This window comes from Pantherophis guttatus, chromosome 1 (assembly GCF_059756535.1).
Source record: "Pantherophis guttatus breed Tessera chromosome 1, ASM5975653v1, whole genome shotgun sequence".
Lineage (NCBI taxonomy): Eukaryota > Metazoa > Chordata > Lepidosauria > Squamata > Colubridae > Pantherophis > Pantherophis guttatus.
The window spans coordinates 8,945,640-8,967,991 of NC_142063.1; the positions used below are offsets into that span (position 1 = coordinate 8,945,640).

General features: G+C 45.7%; 1 protein-coding gene across 1 annotated transcript; it reads left to right on the top strand.

Moving 5' to 3' along the window:
* The first annotated feature begins 6,702 nt into the window (after positions 1 to 6,702).
* MYDGF (myeloid derived growth factor) lies at positions 6,703 to 21,085 on the top strand. The gene is made up of 6 exons (XM_060681693.2): positions 6,703 to 7,028; positions 12,254 to 12,304; positions 14,598 to 14,659; positions 17,170 to 17,251; positions 19,714 to 19,786; positions 20,498 to 21,085. The coding sequence occupies exons 1-6, from the start codon at positions 6,861 to 6,863 to the stop codon at positions 20,575 to 20,577; spliced, it is 516 nt and encodes a 171-aa protein (XP_060537676.2). The 5' UTR covers positions 6,703 to 6,860; the 3' UTR covers positions 20,578 to 21,085.
* Positions 21,086 to 22,352: the final 1,267 nt, after the last annotated feature.

Genomic DNA, 22,352 nt, shown 5'->3' on the forward strand with positions numbered 1-22,352 from the left:
GAAGGGACCTCGGAGGTCTTCTAGTCCAACCCCCTGCTCAGGCAGGAAACCCTATACTATTTCAGGCAAATGGTTGTCCAATCTCTTCTTTAAAGCCTCCAGTGATGAAGCCCTCACAACTTCTAGTGGCAAGTCGTTTCACTGGATTAATTGTTCCCACTGTGAGGAAATTTCTCCTTAATTCCAGGTTGCTTCTCTCCTTGGTTAGTTTCCATCCTTTGCTTTGTAAGGTCCCAAAATACACTTGAGTCACCAGAATGCCAAAGAGAAAGACTCAAGACGAGGCTTGCAAAAAAAACCAGATTTTATTTATGGCCAAAAACAAAATACTGGGTGGAACTATATCCAGAACATACAGATACAATGCATGCGAGGAGATAGCCACACCTTGGGGAAGGTATGGCTTCCTTTTATACCCTCAGAGACGTCAGCTTAGTACCCAATTCTGGCCTCCTAATTTAGGTTTGTGTATTCCTTGTTGCCTTGCAAGGGGGAATAGAAACTTCCCAATTAGTTTTATCTTAAGCATTTCTTTGTTTACCCAATTGGCCACTTAGCCCCCTGGCTCTGGAAGACCCAGGAGTTTATCCAGATCAAACATAAATTAGAACTGAGGTGTAAATTATCCCTTGGAGATACCTACCATGCTCTTAGATGGCACAAGAAAAATTGGAAGAAGATTGATATGGGTTCAGGTCAAATGGCAGGGGCATACGTTTGACAAATACCAGATACAGGGGCCTAATAACAGAATATGTTTGTTACAGGAGATACAAATATAAAGGCATATATGTATTACAGGAACCTAATGGTTACAGAATCTAGTATTATTTATTATATCCTTATTATTGTTTCCCTTCAGCTTCTTGTCCTGCCTTCAGGGGCTTTGGAAAATAAGTTTGAGCCCCTCAAATATTACCGTAAAACTCTTGCTATCATATTACCCCTGGTCCTTCTTTTCGTTAAACTAGACATATCCAATGCCTGCAACCGTTTTAGGCTCCATGCCTTTAATCATCTTAGTTGCTCTTTTTTGCCCTTTTTTGTCCTGATTAGCGGCCTATCGGGCCTACTGGTTTACGACATGGCCGTAGGAAAGCGTCAGTAGGGACAATGGCAAAGCAGTGGTGATCTCCCCTTCCATTTGGTGTCTCCGGCCAGCAGAGGAAACCTCAGTGAGATTCAAGTAATTTAACAACCGGTTCTCTGCCCTAATGATTTCTTCCAACAACCAGTTTGCCAAACTGCTCAGAAAGTTAACAACCGGTTCTCCCGAAGTGGTGCGAACCGGCTGAATCCCACCATTGGAAAACCTCCCCTCAATTCTGTCTTTGGTCTGCGGTGGGGCACAGTTGCTTAAGGATAGCCATCGGTCTTCATATGAATTGAAGAATTTGGTATGTCTAGTTTATTGAAAAGAAGGAATAGGGGTTGACACAATAGCAGTCCTTCAATATTTGAGGGGCTGCCACAAAGAAGAGGGGGTCACCCTATTATCCAAAGCACCTGAGATCAGGACAAAAAGCAAAGGACAGAAACTAATCAAAGAGGGAAGCAACCAAGAACTAAGGAGAAACTTCCTAACAGTGAGAACAATTAACCAGTGGAACATCTTGCCTCCAGAAGTTGTAGGTGCTCCACCAATGGAGGTTTTTAAGAAGGGATTGGACAACTATTTGTCTGAAATGGCATAGGGCCATGATGGCGAATCCATGGCACGCGTGCCATAGGTGGCACACGTAACCATATTGATGGGCACGCGAGCTCAGCTCCAGTGCGCATGCATGCACCGGCCAGCTGATTTTTGGGCCTTCTGGGCACACTGGAAGTAGGGAAACAGGCTGTTTCCTGCCTCCAGAGCAGTGGTGGGTTCCTCCTGGTTCGGTCCGGTTCGGCCGAGCCGGTAGCGGTGACGATATGACGTCACCGAACCAGTTCTCTCCCCCAGCCTCCCACCTCCCCACCCCCCCACGTTATTCTTACCTTTTATTTGGCCCCACCCCCAACCTATTGCTGCCTCCTGAGTCCCAGCTGATGACTAGAGGGAAAAAAACTGTTTAAACTCTTGCCGCTTCAAAGGGCCGTCCTACAGCTGATCAGTGTTAAAAGCAAACAAATGAGTCGGGTCGAAAGTGCGAGGACCTTCCAAAAATGACTCTGACCAGCTAGCCACGCCCACCTAGTTACATGACCTCCAAGCCACACCCACAAAATAAGCCACGCCCACAGAACCGGTAGTAAAAAAATTTAGAACCCACCCCTGCTCCAGAGGGCCTCCGGGGTATGTGTGGGGAAGGCCGTTTTTGCCCTCCCCAGGCTCATAGAAAAGCTCTGGAGGTTGGGGAGAGCAAAAAACGGGCCTTCTGGGCCCACCGGAAGTTGACAAACAGGCCGTTTCCGGCCTCCAGAGGGCCTCCGGGGGGTGGGGAAGGCTGTTTTCACCCTCCCCAAGCTCCTAGAAAGGCTCTGGAGCCTGGTGGGGGAGGGAGAGAGAAACATGCCATCGCATGCCAGGAACAGGGGGGAGGGGGGGTCGCACACACATGCGCAGGGGCGGGGCACATAGAATTATGGATGTGGGCACGTGTGCGCGTGACACCCCCTCTCCCCCCCCCCGCAGCAGGCACGTGATGGCAAAAAGGTTAGCCATCACTGGCATAGGGTCTCCTGCTTGAGCAGTGGGTTGGACTGTAAGACCTCCAAGGTCCCTTCCAACCAGGGGTGAAATGCTCCCGGTTCGGACCGACTTGCCCGATCCGATAGCGATGGCGGCGGGTGGTTCAGAGAACCGATAGCAAAAATCCCTGTGCACCCCCCCCATGCCCTGCTGAGCCGCGTGATCATCAGAGGCTGGTTTTTTTTACTTTTAAAAGCATTTTTTCTACAACCTCTTCAACCAAAAAAATGCTTTTAAAAGTAAAAAAAAAGCCTCTGACGATCAGGCAACTCAGCTGGGATCATCAGAGGCTTTTAAAAGCATTTTTTCTACAACCTCTTCAGCCGAAGAGGTTGTAGGAAAAAAAAATGCCTTTAAAAACCTCTGGCGATCCCAGCTGAGTTGCCTGATCGTCAGAGGCTTCTAAAAGCATTTTTTTCTGCAACCTCTTCGGCCGAAGAGGTTGTAGAAAAAATGGTTTTAAAAGTTAAAAAAAAAAAAAAAAAGTTGGCCACGCCCACCCTGTCACATTACCCCCACCACCACCAAGCCACGCCCACAGAACCGGTAGTAACAAATTTTAGATTTCATCCCTGCTTCCAACTCTGTTACTCTGTTAATGTGCGTAATTGCTTTTCACTGAATTGGACTATTATACAGGTAGTCCTCACCTTACGACCACAGTTGAGCTCAACATTTCTGCTGCGAAGTGAAAATGTGCCATGTGAATTTTGTTCCGTTTTACAACCTTTCTGGCCACAGTCGTTAAGTTAGCCTTGGTGGCGCAGCAGACTAAAGTGCTGTTAACTAGCACCAGCTGCCTGCAATTACTGGCAAGTTCGAATCTCACCAGGCTCAAGGTTGACTCAGCCTTCCATCCTTCCGAGGTAGGTAAAATGAGGACCTGGATTGTGGCGGCAATAAGCTGATTTTGTATAAAAAAAACACCGCTTGGGGGTGTGTGGGGGCAAAAGCCCTACTAAGCAGGTATATACAAAAGTATGAAGGCTATTGCTTAACGCATTGTAAGCCGCCCTGAATCTCCGGAGAAGGGCGGCATATAAATTGAACTAATAAATAAATAAATAAATAAACCCAGTTGTTTAAGTGCATCTGGCTTCCCCCTTGATTTTGCTTGTCAAGAGGTCGCAAAAGGGGATCACGTGACCCTTAAACCAGTCCAAGCATCATAAATATGAGTCAGTTGCCAAGCCTCTGAATTTTGGCCATGGGGATGCTGCAAGACAGCCGACAGCCTCCCACCGACCAGTACGCTCCCACAGAGAGGGACTCCTCAGGGTGCCATCAGCCAGGCAATGTCGGCTGGCGACTCCCAGGGGGAGGGCCTTCTCTGTGGCAGCTCCTGCCCTCTGGAACGATTTGCCCCCGGAGATACGAAGGATTTCGGATCTCCGGGTCTTTCGCCGTGCCCTAAAAACGTTTCTTTTCCATCAAGCAGGGCTGGTGTGAAACCCCCTCCCCTTTTTTTTTTTAGCTTTTTAAATTGTCAATGGGTTTTAGTTTGAATGTTTTAAATTTTGGGCCAAAGTCATGTAATTCTTTTAAAAATTTTAAATTTTGTATTGGTATGTGTTTTAGTTCTGGCTGTGCACCGCCCTGAGTCCACTAGGAGAAGGGCGGGATACAAATTGAATTAAATAAATAAATAAATAAATAAATAAATAAATAAATAAATAAATAAATAAATAAATAAGTGTGAAAAACGGTCCAAGTTCCCTTTTCAGTGTGGTTTTTATTTTAGATCTGACTTGATTGGTTTGCTTTCCTTGGAGATTCAGCCAAGCGAATGGATTGATAGGTCGTTCTGGATTTGGAATAGTTCATTTAGTGACCATTCAAAGTCACTAAATGAACTATCGAGCGGTCACTAAATGAACTATTCCAAGTCCAGGACGACCTATAAATCCATTCATTTGGCTCAATCCAGTGGTGAAATGTAAAATTTGTTACTAGCGGTTCTGTGGACGTGGCTTGGTGGGGGGGGTTAATATGACTGAATGGGCGTGGCCAACTTTTTTTTTTTTTTTTACTTTTAAAACCATTTTTTTCTACCTCTTCAGCTGAAGAGGTTGTAAAAAAAATGCTTTTAAAGCCTCTGACGATCCCACTGACTTGCCTGATCGGCAGAGGCTTTTTTTCCTTTTAAAAACATTTTTTTCTATAACCTCTTCCGCTGAAGAGGTTGTAGAAAAAATGCTTTTAAAAGCCTCTGATGATCCCAGCTGCGCGATCATCAGAGGCTTTTTTAATTACCTTTCAAAAGCATTTTTTCGGCCGAAGAGGTTGTAGAAAAAATGCTCTTAAAAATAAAAAAAAAGCCTCTGATGATTGCGCGGCTCAGCTGGGCAATGGGGGGGGGAAGGGATTTTTGCTACCGGTTCTCCGAACCAACTGCCTCCGTCGCTACTGGATCGGGTGATCCGGTCCGAACCAGGAGCATTTCACCCCTGGCTCAGTCGCCAACGAAAGCAAACCAAACAAGTCAGATCTAAAATGTTGTTTCTATCCTCACCGTCAATTTTCAATTTTTTCCCCCACAAAATGTTCTTCAGAAGCCGGGTGTCAGTTGTTTTCCTCTCGACGGTTGATCCTAAAAGGCAGACGCTCGTCACCCCTTTAATAATCCCCCTTGCCAGTTCTATAGCTGGTGGACATACTTAATGATGATTAGTTTGGTTTTCTTTATATTCCCCACCCACTTTCCCCTGTCTGCCTTGACTGTCGTTATCACAGCTTCCAGATAACTCAATCCGTATGCCGAATATCTCTCGAGGGAAGTTGTAATTGACTTACGAGACACGTTTTCGAAACCTTGCTCAGCTCCGGAACAATTCCGACAGCTGACGACGTTTAAAAAAGCAATAAAAGAGAGCACCGTGTCGCCCAGAGGGATTGTTAATGAGTGCGATTATTAAAATGGGTGAAGAAACCCTCAGGAACCGGGGCTCTGCTGAGGATTAACACGAGGAAAGTAAGGAACGAGAAGAGGTGGTAGATGGATTCATTTACGACAGTAATAAATGCACGACTGAGAGACATTAAGGCCAGGCTGAGCAAAGAGCATTCAGGAGAAAGTCTATGTAGAGTCAATTAATCAATCAGAATAGAGCTGGAAGGGACTTTAGAGGTCTTCTAGTCCAACCCCATGCTCAAGCAGGAGATCCTATACCATGTCAGACAAGTGATAGTTCAGTCTCTTCTTAAAAATCTCCAGTAATGAAGGACCCACAACTTCTAGAGGCAGGATGTTCCACTGGTTAATTGTCTTTACTGTTGGAAAGTTTCTCCTTAATTCCAGAACTCATCCTCTCCTGGTGATTATTCCAAAGTCACCCAGCTGGCTTTCTTGGCTAAGGCAGGACTAGAACTCACTGTCTCCTGGTGATCGGCCCAAAGTCACCCAGCTGGCTTTCATGGTTAAGGCAGGACTAGAACTCACTGTCTCCTGGTGATCGGCCCAAAGTCACCCAGCTGGCTTTCATGGCTAAGGCAGGACTAGAACTCACTGTCTCCCGGTGATCGGCCCAAAGTCACCCAGCCATGTTTCATTGCTAAGAAAGTACTAGAACTCACAGTCTCCCAGTTTTCATTCTGGTGCCTAAACCCCTAGACCAAATTGGCTCTTTGCTCCTCCTTTCCGCAACTTCTGACTTTTGTAGCTCTTTCATTGGGTCCTAATAGTAATGCAGCCACTTCTTCTTATTTAAAGTATTTTATTACATTTAGCTACCGCCTCATCTCACTCTTCCTGCTGATGTTGCATCCAGTACCAGAGATACTGGATACTGGGTGGGTGCTCTGGTACCCACACAGAGATAGGTCAATGCAACAATTATTCAGACAACTTTGCATAAGAACAGATTTGCCACGGCTTTGCAGTTTAGGCCACGTGAAGCTGTGTGAACTCCAACTCCCAGAATTCCCCTGCTAGCCAATGGCAGCAGAGAGGCCCTGATTTTGATATTCTTTGCTGCCCTCTACAGGTCGTCCGCACACTTTGCAGCCCAGTTTTGGTAACTCCCACTGAATAGCCGCCGGCGCCCCCTTTAAAAGATGGCCGCCTTGGCCTCCCGGAAACAGAAGCGCCTGCGTTGAACAGTAAAACGCGCTTTGGCTGCTCCAGCTCCCCGTAGCTCAATCAGCTGGCCACGGTTTTTTTTTTTTTTTCGTTTCTTCTTCCAAGATGGTGGCGCCCAGGTTACTCGGCAACCGGAGGCTTTGGGACAGTTCGACGTCCTTCTTCTTCCTCCTGCAACTCCTTCTCTCGGCGGTCGGGGCAAAGCAGGAGCCCATCAAGGCCGACTTCGATGTCAGACCCGGCGGGATGGTTCACTCGTATTCGAAAAATCTGGTGAGAGCGAACGAGCCAGAGCAGAGAGCTAGGTGGCGCCTGCTGATTGGTCGGGCTTGAGTCTTCAGTCCCGAAAAGATAGCTTCTGATTGGTTGAAAGGAGGGGCGGGTCTTTTTTGTGATGCTGTGATTGGTCTCTTAGGAGCCGAAGGCGGGCGAGACGGAGCGTTTTGGCATGTTCCGGCCAGGCTTCCGTAGAAAGTGGCTAAATGCAGAATTGTAGTTCATAGTGGGTGCCCGGGGTAAATGGGTGGTAGAGCCTCTGCCATGGTTTTCCTCCTGCCTATGAGATGGTGGCACTTGCCGTTGGCTCCATGTATGCTGTGCCTCTTTCCTCTTAATTTTTTACATTTATGTGGCTGCCCCTTTAAACCTCTTTCCAAATATTTCCAACATTTCTATTACTTTTTTTATTATATATTAATATCTTGATTAGTGGGGTAAATTCGATTTTTGCGGGCTTTGCACGTTGGGTTACACTTCTTATTTTTTCCCCAGGGTTATTGCTGAAGGTTTTTTTTTTTTTTGTATATTATATAAAGTGCAGGTAGTCCTCGACTTGCGACCACGATGGAGCCCAACATTTCCGTCGCTAAGTGAGACACTTGTTAAGTGAGGTTTGCCCCCCCCATTTTACGACCTTTCCTGCCGCAGTTATTAAGCGAATCGCTGCAGTCAAGTTAATAACACGTTGGTTAAGTGTGAAAAATGGCCATAAGTCGCTTTTTTTCAGTACCATTGTAACTTTCAAACGGTTGTAAGTCGAGGACTGCCTATAAACATTTTAAAAAGTTAAGGATCTTAATTCCTGGTGATTGCCAGGTGGTCCTCGGCTTATGACCACAATTGAGCCCATTGAGTAGGTGGTCTGAATTCAGCTGCGGAGAAACTCCTGTCAATGCCTTCTCTGATGACAAGTGTCACCGAATGCAGTAGAATAGGTGACAGACGGACTAACCATGTTCGTTTGTTTCAGTATTTCTGAGGGCCTTTTCAGTTAAAAAAAATGAGGTAACATAGTATATCTGGGAATTGCTGGGCAATATGGGAATTGGATTATTATTAGTAGGAATATGTATTTATTAAAAGTATGAACATCGATGTTCATTGCAGTTAGGGTAGCTTATATTGAATGTTGGTTTAGTGGTTAAGTATTGGGCTAGAAACTGGAACACTGAGTTCTAGTCCTTACTTACTTGTGAAAGCTGACTAGGTGACTTTAAGCCAATCACCAGGAGACTGTGAATTCTAGTCCTTCCTTAGACATGAAAGCCAGCTGGGTGACTTTGGGCCATTCACCAGGAGACTGTGAATTCTAGTCCTTCCTTAGACATGAAAGCCAGCTGGGTGACTTTGGGCCAATCACCAGGAGACGGTGAATTCTAGTCCTTCCTTAGACATGAAAGCCAGCTGGGTGACTTTGGGCCAATCACCAGGAGACGGTGAATTCTAGTCCTTCCTTAGACATGAAAGCCAGCTGGGTGACTTTGGGCCAATCACCAGGAGACGGTGAATTCTAGTCCTTCCTTAGACATGAAAGCCAGCTGGGTGACTTTGGGCCAATCACCAGGAGACTGTGAATTCTAGTCCTTCCTTAGACATGAAAGCCAGCTGGGTGACTTTGGGCCAAGCACCAGGAGACGGTGAATTCTAGTCCTTCCTTAGACATGAAAGCCAGCTGGGTGACTTTGGGCCAAGCACCAGGAGACGGTGAATTCTAGTCCTTCCTTAGACATGAAAGCCAGCTGGGTGACTTTGGGCCAATCACCAGGAGACTGTGAATTCTAGTTCTTCCTTAGGCATGAAAGCCAGCTGGGTGACTTTGGGCCAATCACCAGGAGACTGTGAATTCTAGTTCTTCCTTAGGCATGAAAGCTGGCTAGGTGACTTTGGGCTTTCTCTCAGCCTACCCACCTCACAGGATTGTTGTTACAGGGAAAATAGAATAGGAAGAAAGAATACAGGATGTCCTCCACTTATAACAGTTCATTTAGTGACCATTCGAAGTTATAACAGCACTGAAAAAACTGACATGCCCATTTTTTACTTTTTTTTTTTTTATTACTTAATATAATCGTCCTGCAGAAAAATAAAGAGCGACCACAGTTAGTCCCAAAGAGAATATAGAATAATAGAGTTGGAAGGGATCTTGGGAGGTCATCTAGAATAGAATGGAATGGAATGGAATGGAATGGAATGGAATGAATAGAATGAATGAATGAGCTGGAAGGGACCTTGGAGGTCATCTAGTCCAGCCCCCTGCTCAAGCGGAATGGAATGGAATGGAATAGAAAATAGAATAGAATAGAATAGAATAGAATAGAATAGAATAGAATAGAATAGAATAGAATAGAATAGAATATTATTATTAGTCATAATTCTATGCCGCCCACTCTCCGAGGACTCTGGGCGGCTTACAACAATTGACAGAATACTAAATAGCCTATTGCCCCCAGCAATCTGGGTCCTCATTTTACCCACCTCGGAAGGATGGAAGGCTGAGTCAACCTTGAGCCGGTGAGATTTGATCCGCTGATCTGCTGAACTAGCAGATCTACTGAACTAGCTGCAGTACTGCACCCTAACCACTGCGCCACCTCGGCTCTATTTTTCACACCATTGCAACATCCCTGTGGTCACGTGATCAAAATTCGGACGCTTAACAACCGACTCATATTTATGACGGTCACAGTGTCCCGTGGTCATGTGATCCCCTTTTGTGACCTTCTGACAAGCAAAGTCAACGGGGAAGCCAGATTCGCTTAACAATCATGTTATTAACAACTGCAGGGATTCCCTTAACGAGTGTGGCAAGAAAGGTTGTAAAACGGGGCAAAACTCACTTAACTACTATCTTGCTTAGCAACATAAATTTTCGGCTCAATTTTGGTCAGAATTCAAAGACTATTAGATATGTTTGCCACCTTGCGTTACTTATAAAAAGTAATAAAGTCAGAATAAAAAATATTAAAATTAAAATAGGTAGGTAGCTAATTTTAGTCATTCATTCATTCATTCTTCGTAAAAAAAGGGAAGTGTTCCTTCTCCATACTGCCAAATTTACAGATTCCAGCGTGTCGCAGCCGTCCAGTAAAAACATGCAACCAGTAAAAGGTGGATGGAGAGCATAATTAAAATAAACATTATCCTGTAAACAGTCCAGAAGAAAACCAACACAAGGATAGAAAAAAAAATAAAAATAAGCAGCACAATCTAAATACATAACAAAAGTAGAACTTAATCGTGAAACGGAAGCTAAAAACAAGAGTTTTTAGGTAATCATGATTAAACCACAATCCCTGGCTTTTGTGTCAGGTCAAATGAAGAGCCTGGTGGCGCAGCAGACTAATAGCCTGTTATTATCATCCAGCTGCCTGCAATTACTGCTAGTTCGAATCTCCCCAGGCTCAAGGTTGACTCTGCCTTCCATCCTTTCTAAGGTAGGTAAATTGAGGACCCAGTTTGTGGGGGCAATAAGCTGACTTTGTATAAATATACAAAAGTATGAAGGCTATTGCTTAACGCATTGTAAGCCGCCCTGAGTCTCCGGAGAAGGGCGGCATATAAATCAAATTAAAAAAATAAATAAATCAGGAGCTGCTAAATGGTGTTGGAAGAAATGTCCATCTGGGTTCAGTTCCAAGCGGAGAGAAAAACACTGGAAACATGGACGGCTGCTTGGAAAGATGGTTTAATGGTGGACAGGACCATGTGGGTTAAGGTCCTGGGCAAAAAGAGCATATGGGTGAGAGAGAGAGAGAGATTTATACCCTCTCCTGGGCCCTGCCTTGGAGCTTCCTGTTCCTGTGTAAGAAATGTACTCTGATTAGTTGACAGACTCCCATGGGGCTGTGCAGGGGTAACTTTGTAGGTTGTCTTGTGTCCCAGGCTTGGTTGAATCTTGCTGGGTGATGCAATCTCCCCAAATTGCGTGTGGTGAGTTCTGTTGCTAGATGGGTAGATGTTCTGCCCCAGCTACGGACCCCAAAGAATACAGCACACACAAAGTTTGTACAAAACTTAATTTACTAAAATAACTCAGTCTTTTTCAAAACAAAGGTTGTTAATAAACTTTCTTAACAGCCTACAAGAAACCAAAGATAAAGTAATCACAATCTTACGAAGGTTGGAATAAAGCCCAGAAGCAATGTGCAGAGAATCCAGACGCGAAGTAGAGTGAACTAAAGTTGTTCCCTACAACTTGCTTCAGTCGGCGTTCCTCCTTAAATAGGCTAAGGGAGTGGCCAATTAGCCCCAAACCTTACTCTCGAGGAGACCTCCTCCTGAGGAGCCACTCCTGCCTTTTGGTAGCTCTGCGCGCCCGTGCATCGAGGAGAGGCTCCTCCTCTTCCTCCTCTTCACTTATGGGAGCTTCTGGAGGTTCTGAAGGCCCTGGCTGAATCCCCGCCTCTGGCACCACATCTTCTCCAGCCTCCTCATTGTCTGACTCGGGTGCTAGCTGCACAGGCTGCTGGCCCAACACCACACCAGCCTCCTCACTGTCAGAATCAGCTACAATCTGCACAGGCCGCTGACGGGCCACAACAGTAGAGGGCTAATCCTATTATGTCCCGAGGGTGAAGATATATTGTTTTGTAGATAAGCTGGCCCAGTCTTTTGTCTTGTAGATAACTAAAATATCAGCTGGGGCTGAGTTTCTGTCTTAAGATCTATTTCTCTTTTAGGGGAAATGTTCTGCCTTTTTAATATTTCCTAAAATATTTCATTCTTCTAGGAGAGGGGTAGTCCTTGACTTATAACCATTCATTTAGTGACTGTTCAAAGTTATAACGGCGCTGAAAAAAGTGACTTTTGATCATTTTCCCACGGAATGGCAGTTCCCACTTAATGACCCTTTCCCACAGTTCACCGGATCAAAATTTGGACACTTGGCAACGGCTTCATATTTATGACGGTTGTAGCGTGTTCCGGGTCACGTGATCCCCCTTTGCGATCCCTTCTGACGAGCAAAGTCCACGGGGAAGCCCGATTCACTTAAATAACCGTGTTACGAACTTAACCAGGGCACCGATTCGCTGAACCACTGCGGCAAAGCAAGGTCGTAAAAGGGGGCAAAACTCACGGAACCACTTTCTCGCTTAGCAGCGGGAATTGCAGTCGTGAGCCAAGGACTTCCTCTAATGAGGCATGTCGCGCAGGTCCAACCTTTTGTGTTTTGAAGACCGTGGCTTTCCCTACCATTTCTTGTGTTATTTTTTTAACAGGGAGACGTTACCTGCACTTTTACCTACGCAGCTCAGGGCGGGACGAACGAGGTAAGTTTTTTTTTTCTTTCAATCCTTGTGATCCATTCTAGGTGGATCAGTGGTGGGTTGCTCCCGGTTCGCAAGAACTGGTAGTAAAAATTTGTAATAGTTCGGAGAACCGGTAATAAGATTGGCTGGTCACGCCCCCGAACCGGTCACCTCTCGCTTACCCCACCTCATCAGAGGCTTTTTTTTTTTTTTTTTTTTACTTTTAAAAGCATTTTTTCTACAACCCTTTGGCCGAAAAAATGCTTTTAAAAGTAAAAAAAAAAAAAAAGCCCGCGGCTCAGCTGGGATCGTCAGAGGCTTTTCTAAGCATTTTTTTCTGCAACCTCTTAAGGTTGTAGAAAAAATGCTTTTAAAAGTTAAAAAAAAAAAGTTGGCCACACCCACCCAGTCACATTACTCCCCCACCAAGCCATGCCTACAAAATAAGCCACGCCCACAGAACCGGTAGTAAAAAAATGTAGAACCCACCCCTGACGTGGATCTAGACAAGACCTCTGCGTTTCGCAAAACTGAACTCCCATACAGAAGCACGCCAGCTTCTACAGAGGGAGGGTCTCAGCCCGAGAAGAGGGAGAAGTGGAGGTGATGGTGAGGAAGCCAAATTGGCCTGAGAATCTCATTCTCTGCAGGGTCCTGGAGGCTCTTTGAGCTTGGCTGTTGCCAGCCGTGTAGACGTTAATGGCTGTGTGTTGCGTTATTTTGGGGACGGCACATTTAGAATGGAATGGAATGGAATGGAATGGAATAGAATAGAAGATAGGGAAGGGAAGGGAAGGGAAGGGAAGGGAATGAATGGAATGGAATGGAATGGAATGGAATGGAATGGAATGGAATGGAATGGAATAGAAGATATGGAAGGGAAGGGAAGGGAAGGGAAGAGGAGAAGAGAAGAGAAGAGAAGAGAAGGAATGGAATGGAATGGAATGGAATGGAATGGAATGGAATGGAATGGAATGGAATGGAATGGAATGGAATAGAAGATATGGAAGGGAAGGGAAGGGAAGAGGAGAAGAGAAGAGAGAAGAGAAGAGAAGAGAAGAGAAGAGAAGAGAAGAGATGGAATGGAATGGAATGGAATGGAATGGAATAGAAGATATGGAAGGGAAGGGAAGGGAAGGGAAGAGGAGAAGAGAAGAGAAGAGAAGAGAAGAGAAGAGAAGAGAAGAGAAGGAATGGAATGGAATGGAATGGAATGGAATGGAATGGAATGGAATGGAATGGAATAGAAGATATGGAAGGGAAGGGAAGGGAAGGGAAGAGGAGAAGAGAAGAGAGAAGAGAAGAGAAGAGAAGAGAAGAGATGGAATGGAATGGAATGGAATGGAATAGAAGATATGGAAGGGAAGGGAAGGGAAGAGGAGAGGAGAAGAGAAGAGAAGAGAAGAGAAGAGAAGAGATGGAATGGAATGGAATGGAATGGAATAGAAGATATGGAAGGGAAGGGAAGAGGAGAGGAGAAGAGAAGAGAAGAGAAGAGAAGAGAAGAAATGGAATGGAATGGAATGAATGGAATGGAATGGAATATATGGAATGAATGGAATGGAATGGAATGGAATGGAATAGAGTAGAGTAGAGTAGAGTAGAGTAGAGTAGAGTAGAATAGAACAGAACAGAACAGAACAGAACAGAACAGAACAGAACAGAACAGAACAGAATTCTTTATTGGCCAAGTGTGATTGGACGCACAAGGAATTTGTCTTTGGTGCATAAGTGCTCGGAGTACATAAAAGAAAAGATACATTTGTCAAAAATCATAAAGTACAACACTTAATGATAGTCATAGGGTACAAATAAGCAATCAAATCATATTAGGAAACAATATCAATATAAATCGTAAGAATCCAAGCAACAAAGTTACAGTCATACAGTCATAAGTGGAAGGAGATGGGTGATGGGAACGATGAGAACATTAATAGTAGTGCAGACTTAGTAAATGGTAAATTAGTAAATTTACACTGTTATACAAGCTGTATACTCGCTACTTTACATTGTAGCCAAGTGTCATTTCTTCAGTGTTGTCACACGAAAAGATATACTTAAATATTTACAAAATGTGAGGTGTACTCACTTCTGTGTTATACTGTATATTGTATTTTCCTCTCCTCTTTTCTCTTCTCCTCTCCTCTCCTCTCCTCTTCCTATTTCTCTTCTCTTCTATTCCTATTTTCTCTTCTCTTCTCTTCTCTTCTCTTCTCTTCTCTTCTCTTCTCTTCTCTTCTCTTCTCTTCTCTTCTCTTCTCTATTTATTTTATTCTATTCATTTATTGACCTTTGCCCTTCTCTCTGATTTCAGCAATGGGAAATGATTATTGGGGTCAGCGAAGACAAGAAGTTAATTTCCTGTTCAATCTGGAGGTATGTCTTTACAACACCCCCCACCCCCCCGGTTACGGGTATAAGCTTTACAGGTAGTCCTCGCCTTATGACCGTCAAACAGCTGTCAGGTGAGTTGGCTCCATTTTACGACATTTCTTCTCACAAGTGAATCACTGCAGGTCTTAAACCATCATAAATGTGGGTCAGTTGCCAACGCAAATCTTCAGCCCATTGTAAGCTCCTCCTCCTCCTCGTCTCTCTGCAAACCCTACTCCCTTCTAGCACTGATGATGTTACCTAATTGGGTCATGAAACGTCTACAGAAAAACAACCAAGCTCAGAAAGTGCCAAGGACCCCAGAGTCCTCCTCCTCCTCCTCTCCTTCCTGTCTTCTCCTCCTCCTCTCCTTCATTCTCTCCCTTCTTTTTTTCCTCTTCCTCCTCCTCCATCCCTTCTCCTGTGGTACCTGGCTCAATAGTAGCAACAGAGGGATCTTGGAGTCCTAGTGGACAACCATTTAAATAGGAGCCAGCCGTGTGCAGCAGCTGCCAAAAAAGCCAACACAGTTCTAGGCTGCATCAACAGAGGGATAGACTCAAGATCACCTGAAGTGTTAATACCACTTTATAAGGCCTTGGTAAGGCCACACGTGGAATAATGCATTCACTTTTGGTCGCCACGATGTAAAAAAGATGTTGAGACTCTAGAAAGAGTGCAGAGAAGAGCAACGAAGAAGATTAGGAGACTGGAGGCTAAAACATACCAAGAAGGGTTGCAGGAATTGGGTATGTCTAGTTTGATGAAAAAAAAAAGTCAATGGGGAAACCAGATTCACTTAACAACCGTCTGACTAATTTAACGACCGCAGTGATTCCCTTCAGAAACAAGGCAAGAAAAGTCACAAAATGGGGCAAGACCTCACTTGACAAATTTCTCCCTTAGCACCGTAAATTTTGGGCTCAATTGGGGGTCGTAAGTCAAGGGCTTACCTGTGTTAGTATTTATGCTTTTTATCATCTTCTTTAAATCTTCCTTTTGTTGGTATTATTATTATTATTGTTATTCTTCTTTCTGTGGCTTTGCAAGTACACTGAGTGTTTCTGTGCCGGAGACAAACTCCTTGGGTGTCTAATCAGAGTTGGCCAAATAAAACATGCAATTCAATTGAATTCATTTTTTCCTTTCCTTTTCCTTTCTCTTTCCCTCCCCTTTCTGTCTTCTCTCCTCTGCCCTCCTCCTCCTCCCCCTCCTCTTCTTCTCCTCCTCCTCCTCCCCTCCCCTTCCTATTCTTCTTTTTCTTCTCCTCCTCCTCCTCTTCTCCTCCCCTCCTCCCCTCCCCATTCTTCTTCTCCACCTCCTCCTCCTCCTCCCCCTCCTCCTTCTCCTATTCTTCTTCTTCTCTTCCTCCCCTCCCCTCCCTATTCTTCTTTTTCTTTTCCTCCTCCCCCTTCTTCTCCTATTCTTCTTCTCTTCCTGCTCCTCCTTCCCTCCTCCTCTTTTTCTTCTCCTCCTCCTCCCCTCCCCTTCCTATTCTTCTTTTTCTTCTCCTCCTCCCCCTCCTCTTCTCCTCCTCCCCCTCCTCTTCTCCTCCTCTCCTCCTCCCCTCCCCATTCTCCTCCTCCTCCCCCCCCTCTTCTTCTCCTCTTCTTCTTCTCCTCTTCCACCCCTCCCCTCCTCTCCCCTTCCTATTCTTTTTTCTTCTCCTCCTCCCCATCCTCTTCTCCTCCTCCCCTCCTCCCCTCCCCATTCTTCTTCTCCACCTCCTCCTCCTCCCCCTCCTCCTTCTCCTATTCTTCTTCTTCTCTTCCTCCCCTCCCCTCCCTATTCTTCTTTTTCTTTTCCTCCTCCCCCTTCTTCTCCTATTCTTCTTCTCTTCCTGCTCCTCCTTCCCTCCTCCTCTTTTTCTTCTCCTCCTCCTCCCCTCCCCTTCCTATTCTTTTTTCTTCTCCTCCTCCCCCTCCTCTTCTCCTCCTCCCCTCCTCCCCTCCCCATTCTTCTCCTCCTCCCCCCTTCTCCTTCTCCTCTTCTACTCTTCCTGCTCCTCCTTCCCTCCTCCTCCTCTTTTTCTTCTCCTCCTCCCCCTCCTCCCCTCCCCTTCCTATTCTTCTTTTTCTTTTCCTCCTCCTCCCCCTTCTCCTTCTCTTCCTGCTCCTCCTTCCCTCCTCCTCTTTTTCTTCTCCTCCTCCTCCCCTCCCCTTCCTATTCTTTTTTCTTCTCCTCCTCCCCCTCCTCTTCTCCTCCTCTTCTTCTTCTTCTCCTCTTCCTCCCCTCCTCCTTCCCTCCCCTTCCTATTCTTCTTTTTCTTCTCCTCCCCCTCCTCTTCTCCTCCTCCTCTCCCCTCCTCTCCCCTCCCTATTCTTCTCCTCCTCCTCTCCTCCCTTTCCTATTCTTCTTTTTTTCTCCTCCTCCTCCCTCTCCTCCTGCTCCCCTCCCCTCCCTATTCTTCTCCTCCTCCTCCCCCCTCTCCCCTCCCTCCTCCTCCTATTCTTTTTCTTCTCCTCCTCCTCCTCCTCCTCCATCCCCATTCTTTTTTTTCCCTTTTCTTTTAGGCCCCAAGGAAAATCTTACCTTTTCTTCACCCAGTTTAAAGCTGAGATGAAAGGAGCAAAGATCCAGTACGCCATGGCTTACGTGAGTCCCGTCTGAAGGGGGCTGGGGGAAGGTAGTGCCTGTAACTCAGGATTTGTATGCCAGTTTGAATTGAGGAGTCCCTTTCTCCCTCTCAGTTTAAGGGTTCGCCTACTACAAAATTCTTGGCCCTTCCTATATTTTCTGCTGACCACTAGGAGGCACTACCCAACCAGCTTCACCCTTATATTGGGACTGATGAGGTACATAGATATACCTAATACAGGTAGCCCTCAATTCCGCCCAAAATTGATATTGCAAAGTGAGAAACTTGTTAAGCGGGTCTTGCCCCGTTTTACGACTTTTCTCATCCCATTGGTTAAGCGAATCACTGCAGTTGTTAAATTAGTAACACGGTCGTTAAACGAATCTGGCTTCCCCCATTGACTCTGCTCGTCGCAAAAGGGGATCGCGTGACCCGGGGACACTGCAACCGTCATAAATGTGAACCAGTTGTCAAGCACCCGATTGTAATTCTCGTGACCACGGGGATGCTGCAACGTTCGTAAGTGGGAAAAACGGTCATAAGTCCCTTTTTTCAGTGCCGTTGTAACTTTGAACGGCCACTAAATGAACTGTCGTAAGTCGAGGTCTACCTGCATATATAATATATGCAATTCGAGGACAAAACTGATCTTATGGTGAGTGCCTTCGAATGGTCAATAGTAAATAGAACATATAAAAAAGGGATATAGGGGAAAGACTCCGAGGCTTCTGCTAGGAGGCCCAGAAAGAACTAACAGTGATAAGACAGAACTAATGGAGAAGAGCAACAAAGTTGATGAGGGGGCTGGAGACTAAAACATATGAAGAACAGTTGCTGGAATTGGGTAGGTCTAGTTCAGGGCTGTCAAACTCCCGGCCCACGGGCCAGATGTGTCACATGCTGGCCACACCCACGCCCGGTTTATCGAAGGGGGAAAAAGTCCCGATACGTCACATGACGATGCCGTGACGATGTGAGTTTGACACCCCTGATCTAGTTTAATGAGAAGAAGGACTAGGGGTGACACGATAGCATCTTCCAATATCTCAGGGGCTGCCACAAAGAAGAGGGAGTCAAGCTATTCTCCAAAGCACCCGACGGCAGGAGAAGAAGCAATGGGTGGAAACTAAGCAAGGAGAGAAGCAACCTAGAATGAAGGAGAAATTTTCTTACAGTGAGAACAATTAACCAGTGGAACAGCTTGCCACCAGAAGTTGTGGGTGCTCCATCACTGGAGGTTTTTAAGAAGAGACTGGACAATCATTTGTTTTGAATGGGGTAGAGTTTCCTGCCTGAGCAGGGGGCTGGAGTAGATGACCTCCAGGGTCCCTTCCAGATCTATGATAAATAAACTCTCTGGTTTGAAAGGGTAAATAATGAGGAAAAATGGCGTCTCTCAACTGCATCCATTCGTCGCCCTACTCCTGGTTATAAACCTTAGACTATTCTTGGTTCAACCCTGGCCTTCCTCCCTGGTCTCGTTATGGTAGAGTAGAGGACTCCTTTTTAAGCTTCCCATCGGGTACTTTTAAGCGTAGATCATGTTGTCTTTCTTTCATTGACGCCCCACCCCTCAAGTGTGCTGCTGTTCTCAACCACATCTGCTTGGCTCCCTCTCCCCCATACCTCACAGCCTCTAGAGCAGGGGTCTCCAACCTTGGCAACTTTAAGACTTGTGGACTTCAACTCCCAGAATTCCTCAGCCAGCCGGCATTCTCCAGGCAGCAAGCTGGCTGAGGAATTCTGGGAGTTGAAGTCCACAAGTCTTAAAGTTGCCAAGGTTGGAGACCCCTGCTCTAGAGCAGGGATTTTCAACCTGGACAACTTGAAGATATATGGACTTCAATTCCCAGAATTCCTCAGCCAGCTTGCTGCCTGGAGAATTGTGGGGGGTTGAAGTCCAAAAATGTTGGCTGGAGAATTCTGTGGGTTGAAGTCCACCCATGTGGGCTAGGGAATTCTGGGAGTTGAAGTCCAAAAATGTTGGCTAGGGAATTCTGGAAGTTGACGTCTACCGATGTGGGCTGGGGAATTCTGGGGTTGACGTCCATGCTGATGATTTCATCCATGCTGGCTGGGGATTCTGGGGATTGAAATCCATCCATGCTACCTGGGAAATTCTTGGGGTTGAAGTCCTACCATACTGCCTGAGGGGGGTTGGTGTCCATTTTGATGATTCATCCATGCTGGCTGGGGAATTCTGGGAGTTGTAGTCCACCCATATTAGCTGGGGAATTCTGGGCATTAAAGACCACATACATCAACTTGTGAAAGTTGTGAAACCTTAACTACACAGGATTTCCTTGGGTGCACTAGTATCTCCTCTGTGGAGTTGGGGCTGCCATCTTGACCTTTTTTGAACGTTGCCAACACCCTGGGCCCACTTCCCTCTTGTCTCAGTGACCGGCCATTAAAATAGTAGGGCTGGGATCGAGCCCTTTGGGTGCTCCTGCTTGACTGACGGGTTTGTTTCTTTCAGTCCTCGGCTAGTGTCGGAGGACAGAACGATGTCCCATTAAAAGAGGAGGAATTCTTGGTCACGGAACAGGCAGGTGAGTTTGTTTGTTTGTTTGTTTGTTTATAACATCTAGACAGCCACCCGTCTTTCAACCAACTCTGGAGTAGAAGACCTCCAAGGTCCCTTCCAACTCTCTCTATTCTATTTCTAATTCTAATTAATTCTCTCATTCTAATTCTTTAATTCTAATTCTCTCATTCTAATTCTTTAATTCTCATTCTCTAATTCTCTAATTCTCATTCTCTAAGTTTAATTCTGTAATTCTAATTCTGTACTTCTAATTCTTTAATTCTAATTCTCTAATTCTAATTCTCTAATTCTGATTCTTTAATTCTCATTCTCTAATTCTCATTCTCTAATTCTGATTCTTTAATTCTCATTCTCTAATTCTCATTCTCTAATTTTAATTCTGTAATTCTAATTCTCTAATTCTAATTCTAATTCTTTAATTCTCATTCTCTAATTCTCATTCTCTAATTCTCATTCTCTAATTCTCTAATTCTAATTCTCTAATTCTAATTCTCTAATTCTGATTCTTTAATTCTAATTCTCTAATTTTAATTCTCTAATTTTAATTCTGTACTTCTAATTCTCTACTTCTAATTCTCTAATTCTAATTCTCTAATTCTAATTCTTTAATTCTCATTCTCTAATTCTCATTCTCTAATTCTAATTCTAATTCTTCTATCCCTATCTCATTTCTATTCTATTTCTAATCTTCCTGCTATCCTCTTCCTCTTTCCAGTGTCTCACCGGGAGGGCAAATTCCACTCCGAACTCTCCAAGCTGATGATCGTGGCCGAAAAATCCCACGACGAACTGTGAGCCCCGTCCATCTTGGCCTCGGCGAAGACCTCAGGTCGCTCTTGGTGGGGACTCTTCTTTTCACGGATCCCAAGGTCCACCTGAGCGCGCCATTTTAAGAAGAACACATTTGGGGAAGAAACACAAGCCATGCGTATGACCCTTGGACTCGGGAGCTCCCTTCCACGGCATTCTTCCGTGTCCTGCAACGCGTGAGAAGCGAACTGGGGACAGGATTAATGCATCTCGGATCCGATGCTGCAAAAACTGATTGCATAGGATCTGGCCGTATCCACTTGGAGCAGGATTTAGCCCAAAAGTCTTGCAGAAAGTCCATCCCTTTGCAGGAATTGGTGTGTGCGTGTTTTGCTCGCGCGCGTAATCCCCTCCAAAAAGTTTCCTTCTCCCCTCTTCCCGCTTCTTCCCCATATACTGGTCGAATGGTCACCTCCCCGCTAAAAATCCACCTCCCCCGCCCCTCCCGTGGAAATGGAGCAATCGTATAATAAAAACAGATTTATATCCTCAACTCCGGCGAGTTTCCGCCTGCCTTTCCCAACTCGCTTCCCTTACCAAAGAGGAGAAAAGACAGCGGGTCCTCAAGTTACGACCACATTCGAGCCCACAATTTCTGTCGCTAAGCGAGACATTTCTTAAGGGAGATTCAACCTGGAAATAAGGAGAAATTTCCTGACCGTGAGAACAATCAACCCATGGAACAGAAGCTGCCTTCAGTAGTTGTGGGAGCTTCATCACTGGAGGCTTTCAAGAAGAGACTGGACTGTCCTCTGTCAGAAATGGTGTAGGGGTTCCTGCTTGGATGGGTTGGACTAGATGACCTACAAGGTCCCTTCCAACTCTGTTATTATTCTGTTATTCAGAAGTTGTGGCCCCGGCTTCAAGGCAGCCGCCATGGGTGCCGCTCCCCCGCCGCCGGCTCAGAGGGCTTCCTCCGGCCCCGAAGAACTTGCCCGTTCTTCTCGGCCGTCCAAGGGGTCCCTCTCTTTCCTCCTGTCCCTACAGGACAAGGTAGGTCCACAGACCTGTCGGTGGTGGCTCAACAGTCGGAGTTTTCGCGGGGCTCGGCAGAACCCTGCTATTTCCCAGACTGGATCGCTGCAACGCCAAACCGGAGGTCCCCCAAATGCAATGCGTGCACCCCGCCCCCCGCACACGCTCATGCGGCCCCCCCGCATGCGCCCCCTGGATTAACAGATCCAAAGTTTATTCGACGCAATTCCACAAACCGCCCAACCTGAAATCACACATTACATTGAACTCCAAAACATTGTCCAGGTTACGGATTCAAGATGGCGTATGAACTTTCAGCAGCCTACACTTAATGGGGTGACTAACGGGAGCATCGTCGTCCCATGCGGTGATGAGTGAAAGTCGGCGGGTGGAGTTTGATCCTCTTAATTGTAGCTGCCATCTTGGCATTTTGACACACCAACTCACACACGCCCACGACTGCTAATCCCTCCTTTAAATTTAGCCTCAAATCGATTTAATCGTGCACCACAGATTAAAACTGACTCCATCCAATGTTGTGAGAATAGCTAAACTCGGGTTTTTGGCAATATTTAGTCCTCCCTAGAAAAAACTGACTTGAGGGGAAAGAGAATGGCTGGGAAGAAAAAAGAAAAGATCCATTTCTCCATAGTAGAGTTGGCATGAGGGAATTCTGGGAGTGGAAGTCCGTCCATCTTAAAGCATGCCGACTGGGGAATTCTGGGAGTGGAAGTCCACCCATCTTAAAGAATGCCGGCTGGGGAATTCTGGGAGTGGAAGTCCAC